The sequence below is a fragment of the Epinephelus fuscoguttatus genome, linkage group LG20 (genome assembly GCF_011397635.1).
Source record: "Epinephelus fuscoguttatus linkage group LG20, E.fuscoguttatus.final_Chr_v1".
Classification (NCBI taxonomy): Eukaryota; Metazoa; Chordata; class Actinopteri; order Perciformes; family Serranidae; genus Epinephelus; species Epinephelus fuscoguttatus.
In genome coordinates this window covers 14,526,166-14,541,941 of record NC_064771.1, presented here as the reverse complement: position 1 = coordinate 14,541,941, position 15,776 = coordinate 14,526,166, and the positions used below count along the sequence as shown (strand labels likewise).

The following is a 15,776-nucleotide window of genomic DNA, read 5'->3' as shown; positions in this document are numbered from 1 at the left end:
CGCAGTTCACACTTATGCTAACGCCTTCACTGAAAAAAATATTTTGCACTTTACTTCTAGTAAATCTGAGGTGTCATACTAAGTAAAAAGATCCTGAACAAAAAGACACGGTTTTAAGTGGATTAAAAAAAGGTCCATGTTGTGAAAAACACCACAAGTTGCTGTTTTCACAACACTGAAGATGAAACATGGTAATTTGTGAGCTTCAGAGGTGCAGGTAGGTGAGTTTTTATCTTTTGGAGAAAGTCAGACTCGCTGTTTACACCTGTTTCCAGTAGGGTTGGGTCGGTATGAGAAAAAAAAAAAAAACGGTCAGGTTTTTGTGAAAAACCGCAACAAGTCGGTAATACCGGAATTTCGCCAGTTGGGGGCGCAGTTGACTCATTTAAAATAAAAAACAACCAAAGGACAACAGAGTGACAGTAACACGTTGTTTCTTTTATTCCTGACAAATAAATTTGCAGGTTTAGCTTACTCAGTCAGTGCAAACAAGGGTTGCCTCCTTCGTCTGGCTCAAAGCTAAAGTGTTGCCATATTGGCGCATTCTTTGATTTCTTCAAGACTAAATTGTCCGCCATTATCGACTCCCCGTCACTGTTAAACAAACTCCAGGCTACAGTAGAGGCGCATGCGCACTCGCACCCCCTAGCTCAGTCCCTGCCCCACCCCCCTCTCTCTCCTGCTTGCTGTGCGCTTGGCAAAGAGGCAGACACAAGCTGTAAAATGGCGAATGCGGTCCGGTCGGTCTCAAAAAAAAAAAAAAAAAAAGGTCCAAGATGGAGTACCGAACCGAACTGGTATTACCGAGAACTGACCCAACCCTAGTTTCCAGTCTTTATGCTAAGCTAATGCCACATTTCCACATTCCACATTGTACGGCTCCACCTACGTCGACTTTTCCAGGTTTCTATTGGCAAAAGTCGTAGATGCTACCTGATACTTGTTTTGGTACAACCTCAGTCGAAGATCCAAGTGAGCTGAAACACTACTAGAAGGTGTAGTTAAAACACTGCAGACTCTTGGGAACTGTCACTAGATGTCACTTGCACTGATTGGTACAACCTGCACAAAGCCGCCATTTTTAAATAGCCAAGCTACCACCAATAGCGGCTGCAGTTTCTGTGTTCACTCGCCCCAGATTTTTAAAAATTATAGGGTGCAAAACTGCTTTGCAGAGAAAAGGATCCAGTGAGTGACATGTCTGAAGATGATATCATGGTAGTTTCATGTGGCGTCACTGTGATCAGCTGAGAATCATGCCAACACTTAAGGGGTACTACCTGCAGTGGAAATAGAGATAAGAACCTGGTACCAAAAGTGAGGTGAGTCAAGTCGAGTTGAAACATGCAGTGAAAATGAGGCACGAGCTAACCAGCTGCTGACAGTTGCTTCATTTTTAGCGTATGTCCATGATAGTGGTATCAATCTTCTCAGCAAGAAAGCCAATAAGTGCATTTCTCAAAATATCAACCAATTTCTAAGTTGCCATGGACTAGGAATTGTCAACTGGACAACAACTAAGGAACACATCAACATGTCTATTTGGAGAATGAAAGGCCTCTTATTTAATTGAATATCGGTTTTGACCCTTCCACCTTGCATACACTTCACCTCCGACACTAATTTTCTCAACATTTGGCAGGAAATAAATCCAGGACGTGACATAGCACAACTGTCCCCATTGATAAAAGAGTTGTATCCCCTTCATATGCTGGACTGAATGATATTGTCCCGTTGCGGGAGCTGAGCTGCACTGGTGTAAATAGACACTTTACTCTGCTTTCAAAGACAGTATCATTTTTCCTTGATGTGGAGCGAGAGCTGTGTCCCTGAAGCAAGGCCATCCAGGAGAAGAGAGCGATACAATCAACAGACAGCGCTCGGCCTTTACTGGCAAACAACCGCGTGGATGTGACAGATGAGCGTGAGAGAGGAGTGGGGAAACTGAGATTGAGAAATGTTAAAGGGAGAAATAAGTTGATGCTGATCATGGCAGTCTAGTGTGAAAACGCTTGCTAAATACTTCTCTATAAGCTCAGTGCACCACATGATGATTTTCTGTTTGGTCAAACTTCCACCCATCTGCATGTGGCTGTCTGTCAAATGCTCGCAGGCAGATCGAGGATGGAGAAAGATGAGAGAAAGACTGATAAAGAGAGGAGGAAATTGGAGAATTTTTAGTAGATGAGTGTGTTTCTGGGCTCCATGTTGGGTTAGTTAATGACTGGTGCATATGTCAGCCATGCAGCTGCAGAGTTACAATCAGCCAGCCAGCTGAGGAAAACGACGGATGGAACGGAGAGAGAGAAAGAGAAAGGGAGAGGCAGACAGATATGAAGTATTAAGAAGAAAGCAGAGAAAACAGTTCTGCGTGAGGGAGTGCGGAGAAGCAGAGGAGGTGAGATAGAGGATTTTGAGCGAAATAAACAGAGAGAGGCATCCGGAGGGAATAGAGAGAGAAGGAGAGAAAGAGAAGTTGCCAAGATAGTTTCCATTCTTCTCATCCTCCCTCAACTAGCTGAAGCAGAAATGGCAGAGGCTGCAGTCCAAATCATTACACTCAGCTGCCTTCCTGGAAAGTATTTACTGTTGTCAATGAAAAAAGCAAAGAGAAGGCAGTGTGTATAAAAGGAAAAATAACTCAAATATGCAGCTCCTCTGTAGAGAGATTGCAATTTGATGATGGTCTGCAATGCCGTCCTTGTATTTCCCAAAGACATTAACATATTCTCTATACCTCACACCTTCTCACAAAGTCTTTTCACCCCCTTCCTTTGACTTCGCCTTTTCACCCCGGCTGTCCTGTCTGTCCTGCCCCATCTTGGCCGTCCTCCATCAGCTCTGGGATTTAAGCCTTTAAGAGCCTCTTTTCCCTCCAGTAAGAGCTTTAAGGCAGAATGTGTGTGGAAAGCAGTTTTTTGGGGAAGGATCAGAGCCGGACAGAAATAGGTACAGATCGAGAACAGGAGTGGGCGCTTCAGGAGGAAGTCTCCGACCTTCGATTGTCCCTGCTTCTTGTTGCCCCACAAAACACCCACAGTAACTCCAACGAGGGGCCTTTTTTGTGAGGCAAGGACACGAGTTTATTGTGTCTCGGTTATTGCTCACAAACGCTGTTCGCAATATTAGGTACACAGGTGTAAAGCCAAAGTGTTTTATCACAGACTGGGCTCCTGTGCAGTGAGACGTCTTTGGAAATGGGAAGTTGTGTTGAAGAGATGTATTGATTTGAACTCAGTGCACCAATATCAGGGTGCAGAATACCCAGCAAATACTGTAATATGAAATTCTTTTTAGTATGGCTTCTTACATACCTGCATTGTCTCGTGAAGTCCAGACCCACATATATAATGTTAAACCAGAGGTGGAGTGGAGGGGTGGCTTCTGGGGCTCCAGCCCTGACTGTTTTCTCAAAAGCCCTGAATCTTGTAGGTTTGTAAGATACTTTCAACTTGATGTCATTTCCCCTAAATCTCTCTGACAGGACTGTGTCAGACTGACAAATCAATGGAGCAAAAGCTCTTATTTATCAATTATTAATGCTTTAAAACATCTTACTTAAACAACTTAAAGCACATTTTTGCCTCTTTTATGGTGGCTGGAGTGAAAATTAGTCATGCTCAACATTTGTTGTGGTTTGATGAATGATGAAGACAGTCGGAGAACAGTTAGCTACAAGATAGGATGTAGGCTCTACAGGATTTTTTTTTTTTTTAATCTTAGCGGCAACCATGCTTTTCCCAAAGAATTTTAGGCCTCGTATTATCTCAAGTGGCTTGAAAAATAGTGCATATAACTGTCTTAAATGGGATAAAAATCCACTGGGGGAGCATGCCCCTGGACCTCCCTAGATTTGGGCTAAGCCCCTAATGTTTACATGAGGCTCTGCCCCTGTCTTAGACCAGTTTACAAAGAAAAGATATAGCAACCAGCTTCTCAAATGTGCACATTTTCAGTTTGTCTTAACCTTTTATGAAAGTGAATACATTTATTTGAATACATTTGGCTTTTGGACTTTTTGCCAGACAAAACTAATCGTTTAAAGACATCATTTGGGACCTATGGGATCTTCTGACGGGCATTTTCTTGCCACTGACACTCTGTAGACTGTAAACTTGCTTTGAGCTACACATTTGTGTGCTCATGATAGCTGCCTCACATATCCTACATCTTCCATTTCCTTTGTCTCAGAATCAACAGATTTTGTGAATGGGATTTTGGTTGGGTCCCTGAAATAAGGTCTGGGGTTAACACAAGCTCAAGAGGCTTTGTTGTTTGTTTGTTCTAGAACATAAAATCCGCCAGTAAATATCCCACTCATAAATTTTTTGAGGCCTTTATGTGTCTTTAAATGGTTGCTAACAAGTGGTGAAATGAGACTACAGAACGTCATCATGCTGAACACAGCTTTATAGCCTCGTTGTGAAGGTGATGTTAGGTCATATGACTGTGCTGTAGGGTTTTTTGTAGCTTTTTACTTCTGGTGATTGCATTTAAGCCTCAGAAATACAAGTGGCTACCGAGGTTGTTTTCTGCAGTAATCCTAAACATCATCCCTGTTGCGCTCCATATAGTAACTTCATTGAGTGTCGCCATGTTTATTGTTCACATCATGCAAATCTGAAGGTTCTATATGGTCTGACTTCTATGGTATGCCTTCTGGTGGAATCCTCCATACATAGGCATATATGTGAACAATTCCGTCCACGATGCAGCTGGTTGCCTACGCAATTGCATGGTTAAAATCCAGGTACACCTCCAGCCTGAGTTGCAGCTTCAGTTTAATATGTTGCACTGTCAGGTGAACATGGAACCTTTTGCATATTGCTGACTGTCGAAACCTCGGCTTTGCACGACAGCTATACCTGACCTCTATGCTTTTTTTCTCCTTGTGTCTCTGCAGGCAGACCCGGGACCAGGAGACCCCACCAGACTTCTTCTATTTCTCCGACTTTGAACGACACAACGCAGAGATCGCTGCTTTTCATCTGGACAGGTAAGTCAACATAAGACAGTCTCACGGGTGTGCGGTACATGTTATCTGGGGCATCACGTTGTCATGGTCATCTGTCTGTCTTCTCTGTCGTTTTGAACCACATGTTCTTCTCTGTAACCACCAGCTAAAAGGGTACAGATTTTTGTAGATAATTTTGATAACGCCTTTAAAAGTATGAGCTACCCTTGGTTTCAGAAATGGTTGTTTTGCATCTCTTTCAGCAACATTTTGCAGGTAAAACAAATCTTTATGCAGTTTGTCCTATTTTAGTACTCCACTGATTTAGCATTGCACTCATAAATAACACTGTCAGACTCGTGGTGGACAGTTTTTAAAAAAAGAGGATCAAAATCGATGCAGCAGAGCCAGAGATATCATCTTTTTTTATTCCATGCATTCTTCTTCCTTGTCAAAGCCCGGTGGCTACATTACCCTCAGGGGCAGCAGTGGATGTCTGGTGCAGAAACGGCCTCAATGCTACAACCACTTTCAACTAAATAAGGAAGAAATCCAATGTTCTTGAATGTGCTCTAACTCCTTCAAGCCCAAGTGCTTCTTTCCATCCTTGAGGGCCAACGTCCTGCAGGTTTGTGTTCCTCCCTGATTGCTAATTTGCTTCTGCTCGTGTCAGCTCATTAACCACCCGGGAGGAACAAAAACCTGCAGAACACCAAGCCAGAACTGAGTACCTTTGTTTTACAGTAGAGCTTTAAGATATGTGTTTGCGAGGAGACTCGTGTGTGTGTGTGTGTGTGTGTGTGTGTGTGAATGCAGGCAGAGCTGCAGGCATACCCCATTTCTCTTCTGTGCATGAACCCCCTCCACGCACTCCACATTTTCTCCGTGCTTATTTGTACATTTTGTTTCTCCTTCTCGCAGCTTCTGTCCCTCAGAAACTCATCTTTTTTTTTCAATCGCAGCGAGCGGTGTGAGCCGGGGCCCGTGCAGCACAGCCTGCGAGCTCTGAGAGGCCATGAGTCATAGAGAATGAATGCCGCCCTCCCGCAGCTAGCATCTGACTGAACAATGACTGCAGCCTCCTTGCTTTGCTAACCACCACGCTCCCTGACTTCACTGCCTTTACAAGGCTAACACTTTACGGCCGGCCTGCCCGTCTGCCTGCTCCAGAGACTTTAATGAAAAGAGAAAACCTCACAAGGCTCTCTGATCGACCAGAGGAGGAGTTTTAGCGCCGGTGTTGCTATTAAAGCCGAGCTGACGTCACTGTGGCTGTATGTTGTTATGAGCTTGTTTTGGAGTGTGAATGCTTGTGATACAAGATGATACTGGGGTCACACACACACATACACACACACGTCTATTCACATACATGCACACACACAATGGGGCCACAGCGGGTAGTGGTGTTGAATCTGCTTTTCCTTCAGGCACAATGACACAGTTCAGCAGCAATTGCATTAGCAGCAGCTTTCTTCACCAGTCTGCTACACATCTGGTCCTCCTCTATACACACACACACGCACACACGCATGAAAATACGCTCACACACTCCCGGCATATGTGTGGGTTAAGGGGAAGAGGAGGAAACCAAAGGCATGAAAGGCCCTGTGCCCATTCTAAATATAAGCCAGGCAGGGTTTGCCAAAAGCAGCGCTTTATTTTTTTTTCCTTATTTTGTCTGTTCTAAATTAGAGCCTGGCTACAGAGCTGCTGCTGCTGCTGGTGCAGAGGCTTAGGCTACACTGCCTCCCAGGGGGCCCACAGACACACACAGGCTCTTTTTAAAAGTAGCATTCGCACCAGCGTGTGTGAACACATACGCACAGAACCACTGTCTTTTCCTATATAGGCTACACTGCTGTAAGCATCATTAATTATATGATTGGATTTAAATGGGAAGTGCACTTGGTGTTGCTGCATTAGGTGGGGGAAAGAGAGCAAGCAGCTATAAAGATATGACCTTAAAATATTAAACTATATAGCTACAAATTCATGACACCCACAGGCGTCATACTTTTTTCCGCTAGGAGTATATGAGATGAGTCCCGCTGTTGTTTGTGCGCAGCTCTCAGCGGGCCTCTCTGTCCCACCCTGAATGTAACACAGGTTTAAAATGGCCACCGCTGGGGGAATAAGGTTTATCAAAGGGACAAGGATGGAGGAAAAAGTGTGGGTGATGAACGGAACTGAAGCCAGCCCTAGCTGTTCCCTTTAGCATGGCAGCAGGCCCGGGCCCAGCAGGCCAGACTGTGCTCTGCGGTGCCTCATTTTGTGTCGAGGATAGAGACATGACTGTGTGCGTCTGTCTCACCCCACCCACCACCACGCCACTTGATGGCATCATTTATATGGCAAGCCCTCCGTTAACGGCTCTCCTTCTCCACCAGGTTCTCCCATATCTCTCCTTCTATTCCCCTGGCTCCATCTTTAATCTTGGTCTCTCTTTCCGTGTCTCCCTGCCCTCGGGCCTCGGCCATTAGGTGTTGTCAGACGTATTAATATTTAAAGAGCCCGTGCTGATGTTGTAGCCGTGTGGTGTTGACTACAGGAGCCACACATGCATAAAATAGGCATGTGGCACGCACACAGGAAGACAGTCACGCCATCTTCGAGTAAAACCTATATCTCAGAATATATTAAACCAGAGAGTTGTGTGGAAGTTAAAAATGGGTTTGATGTAGAATGATAGCCACATAAAAACCACATAGGTTTACCACCATGTGGTGTAACTGTCAGGTCAGGACTTGTGTCACAGTGCCCCCTGTTGGCAGTGACAGTGAATTAACTGACTGTGGTGTGCAGGTGGCTGTGTGCCCCAGTGGCCTAATGGATAAGGCACTGGCCTCCTAAGCCAGGGATTGTGGGTTCGAGTCCCATCTGGGGTGGTATGTCTTTACTTTCCAAACCTACATACAGCATGTCCTTGTGGATCAACCTGCTTTACGTGGGGGTCAACCTTGCAAAACTGCAGGAGACATGTGGCAATTAATAAACGAATACTGATAATATTCATCAGAGAAAAATCCAGTTATGGCAGTCCTGCGCAGGTCAGGTGTACACAAGGGTGTTTCTGGGGTTTGAGAACATTCGCGGCTTAGCCCGGACCTCTGTCAGGGGGTCCTGGGGTCCCTCTCCTCACACTCCTGCACTTTTTGTGTAATTTATTTTCATTGTGAATTAGAAAATGGTCAGCAGACCACCTAGCACCCTATCACGGGCCAAGATTTGGCCCAGGGACCATAAGTTTAGTATCACTACTCTACAGACACTTTTTCAGTGGGCCACATGAAGAGCCCTGTGGATGATCATTTACTCAAACTCTCTTAACATTCTCCAAATAATTAAAATAAAGCAACATTTTCAGGGTTTTTGTCAGCCAACTGGCACCATTTAAAGAATGCTGAAATAGCTATTAGTGGTTCCTGTTTGCAGACCATCCATGAATGTACAGACAACTCTTACACTTTTACTTTGATATGGAAGAAAACCCCCAAAAAATGTCCAAATGTCCCAAATGTCTCAGACTAGTTTTGGAGTCATGAGGAGCATCTTTTTTCTCTATGATTTCTCAGTGGATTCATGGACATTGGAGATATTCCATTCCATATCTTAGGAAAGTGTAAGTAAACACTGAATCTAAAAATATCTCTGTCACATCTTTGTGTGACTGAGTCATGACTCTGAGAACGAGTGCGGTTTTCAATGCAAATTGCAGCAATTAGGTTAAAGTATGTTAATTGCCTCCATTAGCACTGTGTTTGTGTTCAACCACTGTTTGAACACCTCTACTGTATTCTGAAGGCAGACTGTAACCCCTCAGTATGTGTCCCTGTTCTGTAGGATCCTGGACTTTCGTCGCGTCCCTCCTGTGGCTGGCAGGCTCGTCAACATGACGAAGGAGATCCGAGACGTCACGCGAGACAAGAAGCTCTGGAGGACGTTCTTCATTTCACCAGGTACAAACCGAAAAACGGGCAGAGTTATTGGTTTTCAGAAACACATCTAGGAGGAAGAAACTTTAACCAAGATACCATGAAATTGATTTTGCTACATCCACAGAATTGATATAAAAAACGCTGCACACATTTCAGTTCAGTCCTCTCTTTAGTTTTCTATCATGTGTACCCCAAAACTGAGGGACACACGCTGTTATACAGTCATCAGTTGAGATTATTTGGTGATCTCAGAGGGAAAAAATAATAATTAAATGCCATCTGTGCAGTCTTCAACAATATCTTTTCATCATGCAAAAGTTAAAGCCAAGCAAAAATGAACAATTTTCCTTCTTGGTAATGTAGAGCAAAGCCCGTTCTGTGCCCTGAATTACTGGGATATTAATTTGCATGGGATTAGTATTATCAGGGGACTTTAGCTTTGCCAAAGCACGACAGTTAATTAGCAATGCAACTTTTACTTTACATATTATACACATGGAAAACTTTCACAGGATTAAAACTACTGACAATCGCAGCAATTAATACAAGTCACTGGATGTCTCCAGGTAGTTTTAATCTTGTGAAAGTTGGCCTTTAAATATATGTGGTGTGCATTTCAAAAGGCCAGAGAGAGTGTGTCACTTTTTATACTTGTTACAAACAATGGTTTAGCAAAGCAGCCACAACATGTTTTCTTCTTCCCACTCTCAGCCAACAACGTGTGTTTCTACGGAGAGTGTTCATACTACTGCTCCACTGAGCACGCTCTGTGCGGTAAACCAGACCAGATAGAAGGATCCCTGGCCGCCTTCCTCCCAGACCTGGCGCTCGCCAAACGCAAGACCTGGAGGAACCCGTGGAGACGCTCCTACCACAAACGCAAGAAGGCAGAGTAAGAGATCGATCCTGCACTCAGACAGTGCTGCGTTGGCTGAATGAAGCAGACACTGAGAGATTCACAGTAGAGCCCTGTAGGTCCGGCTATCAGAGGATATTTATTACACTCACCAGGAGATCTGTGGTGTCTAAGATATCATGTAAATCAATTCATAGCTGACTGACATCCAATGAAACAATTTGCACAGATTATGCCACGGAAGAAAACACTTAATTGCGATCTTGTTTTGATAAGAAAAAAAAAAAATCTTAGTTTCCCTAAAATCATCTCAAGAATAAATTGGAACAAACATGTTAAAAGGCGGAACAAATTGGATTTTGGTGATGTGTTTGCAAAGCAGATGCATAAATTCTGATAAAATAAAAATGTGAACAAGATATTAATGTGATATGTTGAACTCTTCAGATGGGAGGTGGACCCAGACTACTGCGAGGAGGTCAAACAGACTCCACCGTATGACAGCGGGACACGACTGCTGGACATCATGGACATGACCGTCTTTGACTTTCTCATGGGTGAGTATGACCATCTTATGGTGGTCTCTCGCATCGTTTCAGAAATCAATAGTAGGCGAGACGTTGTTGTACACCTACTGTACACACACATCATATAACTACAGACACATATGTGCTCTCTGTGATCCCTCTTGGCTGAATTGTTTACTTGTATCCCAACATAGGAAACATGGATCGCCACCATTATGAGACGTTTGAAAAGTTTGGAAATGAGACCTTCATTATCCACCTGGACAACGGCAGAGGGTGAGACACCGCATTGTAACTCAAGAGGCTGAAATGAAGAGACTGTCAGACTGATTGTCATTCAGAGATGTGCTGCTCTCATTATTCCACTTGATGGATCTGTTATAGTGTATTAGTGCATTCACACAAATAATAACAAATGAGAGAATCACAAAAACAAATACATAATGTGCAGGTGTTTGAACCAGAAATTTGAAATCATTTACAGAATTGTCTTACCACATGAAAAGGTAGGAAGTGCATACGATTGCTGTGCATCCTGATGATGACTGGAATACTTTTTGGATGACTTATCATCATATGAGCACTCTTTAAAAATGTCAGAATGCCTTTTATGCACTACAGTACATGATTCATAAACCAAATATGTCTTCATAACGAGCTCACAGTTGATAAGTGTGTATTGACAATTTTGAATTTGATTTGTACTTATGTTACAGTACCAGAATTTTAAACTTTGATACAGTATCATCTTAAAAAAACGATAATCAATACCTTTTTTGATGCCATGGCAAAAAGAAAAAAGTCTTTTGACAGCCTTAGTTTGTACAACGCAATTGCTGAGATGTTGAACATGTAGTTGTCTTGGGATTGTCTTTAGATAATACAATCATTTTAAAATCCTGTTTTTCATGAATAGGAAACTGCATAAAATTATGCACGTATGAATATATGAATGATAAATAAAGCATAAACTGTTTGAGAGTTACAGGTTAGCTAAAAAAAGGCACAGAAAAAAGGAAAAAATTAAAGAAAAAATAAGTAGCAGGACAAGGGTCCAGTGTGTAGGATTTAGGATTATCTATCGGCAGATATATTGGCAATTATACATAATATTCATAACTATGTTTTCTTCGGTGTATAATCACCTGAAAATAAGAATCATTGTGTTTTGGTTACTGTAGAATGAGTCGTTTATATATACATAAGGAGTGGGTCCTCACCCACAGAGTCCGCCATATTGGTCTACAGTAGCCCAGAACAGACAAACTCTGGCTCCAGATTGGGCCATTCGCGTTGTTTGCATTTTCACGTATTTGGATTGGCCACCATAGTTCACCTACATACTTGGCACACGGGGGACATTTCAGTTCCGCAACCTCACTGCTAGACACCACTAAATCCTACACACTAGACCTTTATCACAGTAAAACTTGCAAACAGCAAATTGCAAAACTGGTCAGAAAAAAGATTTAAATACCAGTCATCACCTTTAAAACCATCTATTCCTTTATCTTCTCACCTCAGCTTTGGAAAGCACTCCCATGATGAGATATCCATTCTGGTGCCGTTGACCCAGTGCTGCAGGTAAGATCTTCTTTCTGGTGTTTCTTTATATATCTTGATAAGAGTGCTGTCGTAGCATTATTAATGCCAGTGCAAAATATACTGTAAGCAGGATTTTCACATGTGATTAGTTGGTACATTATCAGTACTCCCGAGCATATGGGGTATAACTGAAGCCAAACTGACTCCCCCCCTCCCCCGGCTGCTCTCTTTCTGCAGGGTAAAGAAGTCGACCCATTTGCGCCTGCAGCTGCTGGCTAAGGAAGAATACAAGCTGTCCATGCTCATGGCAGAATCTCTGGTGAGGGACCGCCTCAGTCCCATTCTCATCCAGCCACACCTGGATGCCATGGACCGACGACTACGCCTGGTCAGTGTTTCATTTTATACTGTGTGCCTTGTTTGCAGTGATGGGGAGGTGATAACTACATGTAGTTCAATTAGTAGTTTAACTTCTGTTTGCAGTAGCTGGGATGGCACATCAGATCTCAGAAGCTTTTTCAGTGGTTTACTACTATGGGTCATGTAGTTTATGTAATTATTTACATGACATTTTTGCCATGCCATACTCTGGCTGTCTAGGTGAGGACTGTTCGCCCCACTCTCTAAATCAAGCACGTACCTCCTCTTTACTCAGTGTCAGTTCAGGTGTACCTCTGTGTAACACTATGATATACCAGACTCAGATTGTCATCATTTCCAACGATGTAGTTTGGATGTAGTTGAACAACTGTACTACAGTTTCAAAGTAGTTTCCTCAACACTGCTTATTTGATTTGTGTCTTTTCATATAACTTTGAAAGGAATAATTTTCAATGGTACACTTTCTTGCAGAGAGTATTGATCTTTTCGTCAACCCTTTTGGCAGGAAAGTGAATTACCTAAAATGTTGAAGTATTTCTTTAAACATGCAGGAAAAAATATATTTGTGTGTTTATTTTTAAAAGTCCATGAAATGCTTTGAGCTTATTTGACCCTTTAAGTAGGGATGTTAACGGTTAAAAATTAATCGGTTTATTGCTGGGAATATTTTTAACCAGTTACACATTTTGGTCTACAGGTTAATTTTGCTACTCTTCAGTTAACTGCACCGTGCACCGCCTGGGCCTGGTTTTAGCTAACGTTAGCTGACAGCACTTGTAACCACCACTCATCAATTGTAATGCCATCCCGACTAAACAGCGTTACGTTGTGTTGTGCACACCCGCCGGTGTCTGCAGTAAGCAGCTCAATTTTGAGCCACAGACTTTAGCATTGTTGTTAGCTCTGTTAGTGCTGTTAGCAGTGTCAGCACCGCTAGTGGTGCTAAAATAGTAAATATTGCTCACTGGGGTGACCTGGGCGGAGACCAGAGGGTGGCCATCATGTTTCTGCAGCATTGCCGTCCCACTACCAGGGCAGCGTCACTGGAAGTAATCGCTAAACTAGCAGTGCTGCTAGCTAGTTCCCACCTGGTTAGTGCGCAGTGCAGTGTGGCTGTGGCTTACAGTAGCTAATGCAGCTAGCCAGCTGACTGTCAGCAGTGCCCACAGAAAATAAAATAAAAGGCAAGACATTTACATCACAAATTAATAAAAATTCAGCACCTTAAAAATGGATAGTGCTTTGAAATGTGGTGCTAAAGCTCACTGAGTGAATGGAGCGCCGGACTAAAAGGAAAGGCCTTCTGAATTTTATATCATTTTGCTTTTTTTTTTTTTTTTTTTAATTAACTGGGTAGTGACCGGCTAATGGCTATCAAAATTAATAGAAAGTGAAATCTCTGCCTGCTATAGTGACTTCGAACAGCTTTCTCCTTCATTCAACAATTAAACCTTACTCTTGTCTTTTGGTGTGTCATTGTCACTAGGTGCTGAATGTGCTGTCAGAATGCATTGAAAAGGAAGGCTACAGTAACGTTGTAGAAGACGACCTCCAGGGGCATCAAGGGACAGACCATGCCCACACCAGCCCACGACGGAGGTAGCTGTCCAGGGGCGCTGCCGGCTGGATAGGACTGCCTCCCTGGAGACAGGAGATCCAGTCTTTCTCTTAAAAACTGAACTCCTGTGACACAGATGAGCTCCATCTGTACCGAATTTCTCAGAGGGCTTGATTTCTTTTTTGCTGAACTTACAGCCTGTCTGCCTGAGGTTAATATAAGCTGTCTGGAAGTGGAAGCCTGCTGGATAGGACTGGACTTCAATGTGCAATGACTTGGAACTGCACAGATGCTCGCAGGTGATGAATCTGGTGCCGGGGTCACAAACTAAACTGAACCAACCCCCCTCCCAAACATCACCTAGACTCCTTAAAATATCCAGCTCTGACTCTAGTGTAGGATAGTGTCACCGCACCGACCCACCGCAGCACTACCAAACCATGAAAGTCTTGCAAGAGACGCCTTCTCTCTGTCTTGTTCAGGACCCTTTTTTTGAATTCAGTGAATTCTGAGGGACTTGTAAAGAACCTCCCGACCCCCTCTCCTCCCCTCTCTTCACAAGCTGAATTATGTGTTTATACATATTGTTGGTATTGCAAGTGTTTTGGTTTCACGGTGGAGGAGGAGGCGGAGGTTGACGTCCTATTGTCTTAATTATCAAAAATGATGTTTTATTGATTTTGCTGAAAAATGTTTTATTGCATAGTGTCTTTTTTTTTTTGTTTATTTGATTTCCGCTGAGCCGATTCAGCTTCTATCATTTGGTTTTCAAGATGGAAATATTTGATTGGAGTGCAGGTTTACTCCTGGATTTAATTTTTGCCCATAAATGTTACTTGTACTTGAGAGAGTATTTATTAAAATTCATATTTATTATTTGAAAGGAATACTGAAAAAGGAACTGAAGTGACATCACAGAGGTGTACTTCCTTGTTTGTCCAACAGAGGGCAAACTGAGCATGTGCAAATGCAGCTGCCAGGTCTGTGCCTCTCAGTGAAGTTAACCCTCTCCATATTCCACCCCATTCCAAGTATCGAGCTCGCTTTGAAATTGGTTTTAAATCCACCACCAGTAGATTCAAATGCGTTTAATCCGACTACTGTTTCTGTTTTATCAGTGCAACAGATATGAGGTTAGAGTTATGGTACCAAAAGCCAAATGTGACACTAATAGTTTTATATTATTGTTTCTTTGTAATATATTTGATGTCCAGATGTTGCTGTTGTGGAGAGATTATTTTTCAGGATGTATATTTCATTCATTACCAACAGCTGATCGCTTTTAACTGTTGGTGTCAAACGATTCAGTCGCTGGCTGAAAGTTAATATATACAGTAGGAAAATCTAGTGCCTGTGCAATGATAGAAATACTTGAATGTCTGGTTTCATAGCCGAAAGGTTTGAGCTCCTCCCAGGTACGAGCTATAGATAAGATACAGAGGTCTACATATGTGTGTGCTGACTCCATCTGTTTCATAAGGGTTTTATTATACAGTCTAAGTTTCCATGGTCCTGTGTCAGGTCAGTACGGTGTGTATGGGCGTGTGAGTGGATCCATGGAGGACCTTAAGATGACGTGTTCTTAAAGTGAAAAATGCTTCTTTTTTTTTTATTCAACTCATTGTTTCTGTGGATTTTTTGGGGTTTGTTTTTCATTTCTTTGCATCATGGTTAAAGTGCAATAAAACAAAATAAGCAGAATGTTATAATGCATCTAAATCTTTTTTATCCAAAGTATCTCTTGCATGTGTCATTATCATGGGAGGTAATTATCCATGTAGTTCAACTGCAGGGTTTGTCTTACAACCTGTAAAGCCTATGTGATCATACATGATTAGTGTTTGAGGACAATATTGAGAGGATGCTACTTAAAAGGGAACACCACCTACATTAAGAATTCCAATATGTTATTTCCATGGCCTAGGAAGGTTTAATCAATATTTGTGAACATGAGCTCTCTCTCAAAGCCAGAAACCAGAGAAGCAAGTTTCAAACTCATGATGTCATTAAGTATAGT

The 15,776-nt window shown here is 42.7% G+C and overlaps 1 protein-coding gene and 1 non-coding gene across 2 annotated transcripts in view; both read left to right on the top strand.

Moving 5' to 3' along the window:
• fam20cb (FAM20C golgi associated secretory pathway kinase b) overlaps nucleotides 1-15,450 on the top strand; it is a 65,098-nt gene extending 49,648 nt beyond the window's left edge. The window contains exons 4-11 of the mRNA XM_049562595.1: nucleotides 4,904-4,996; nucleotides 8,798-8,913; nucleotides 9,604-9,784; nucleotides 10,196-10,305; nucleotides 10,470-10,551; nucleotides 11,800-11,859; nucleotides 12,058-12,208; nucleotides 13,688-15,450. Coding sequence (XP_049418552.1) covers nucleotides 4,904-4,996; nucleotides 8,798-8,913; nucleotides 9,604-9,784; nucleotides 10,196-10,305; nucleotides 10,470-10,551; nucleotides 11,800-11,859; nucleotides 12,058-12,208; nucleotides 13,688-13,804 — 910 coding nt within the window. The 3' untranslated portion in view covers nucleotides 13,805-15,450. The remainder of the gene's footprint in view (nucleotides 1-4,903; nucleotides 4,997-8,797; nucleotides 8,914-9,603; nucleotides 9,785-10,195; nucleotides 10,306-10,469; nucleotides 10,552-11,799; nucleotides 11,860-12,057; nucleotides 12,209-13,687) is intronic.
• Nucleotides 7,770-7,842, top strand: trnar-ccu (transfer RNA arginine (anticodon CCU)). The gene has a single exon. It is a non-coding gene; the product is annotated as a tRNA-Arg (tRNA).
• Nucleotides 15,451-15,776: the final 326 nt, after the last annotated feature.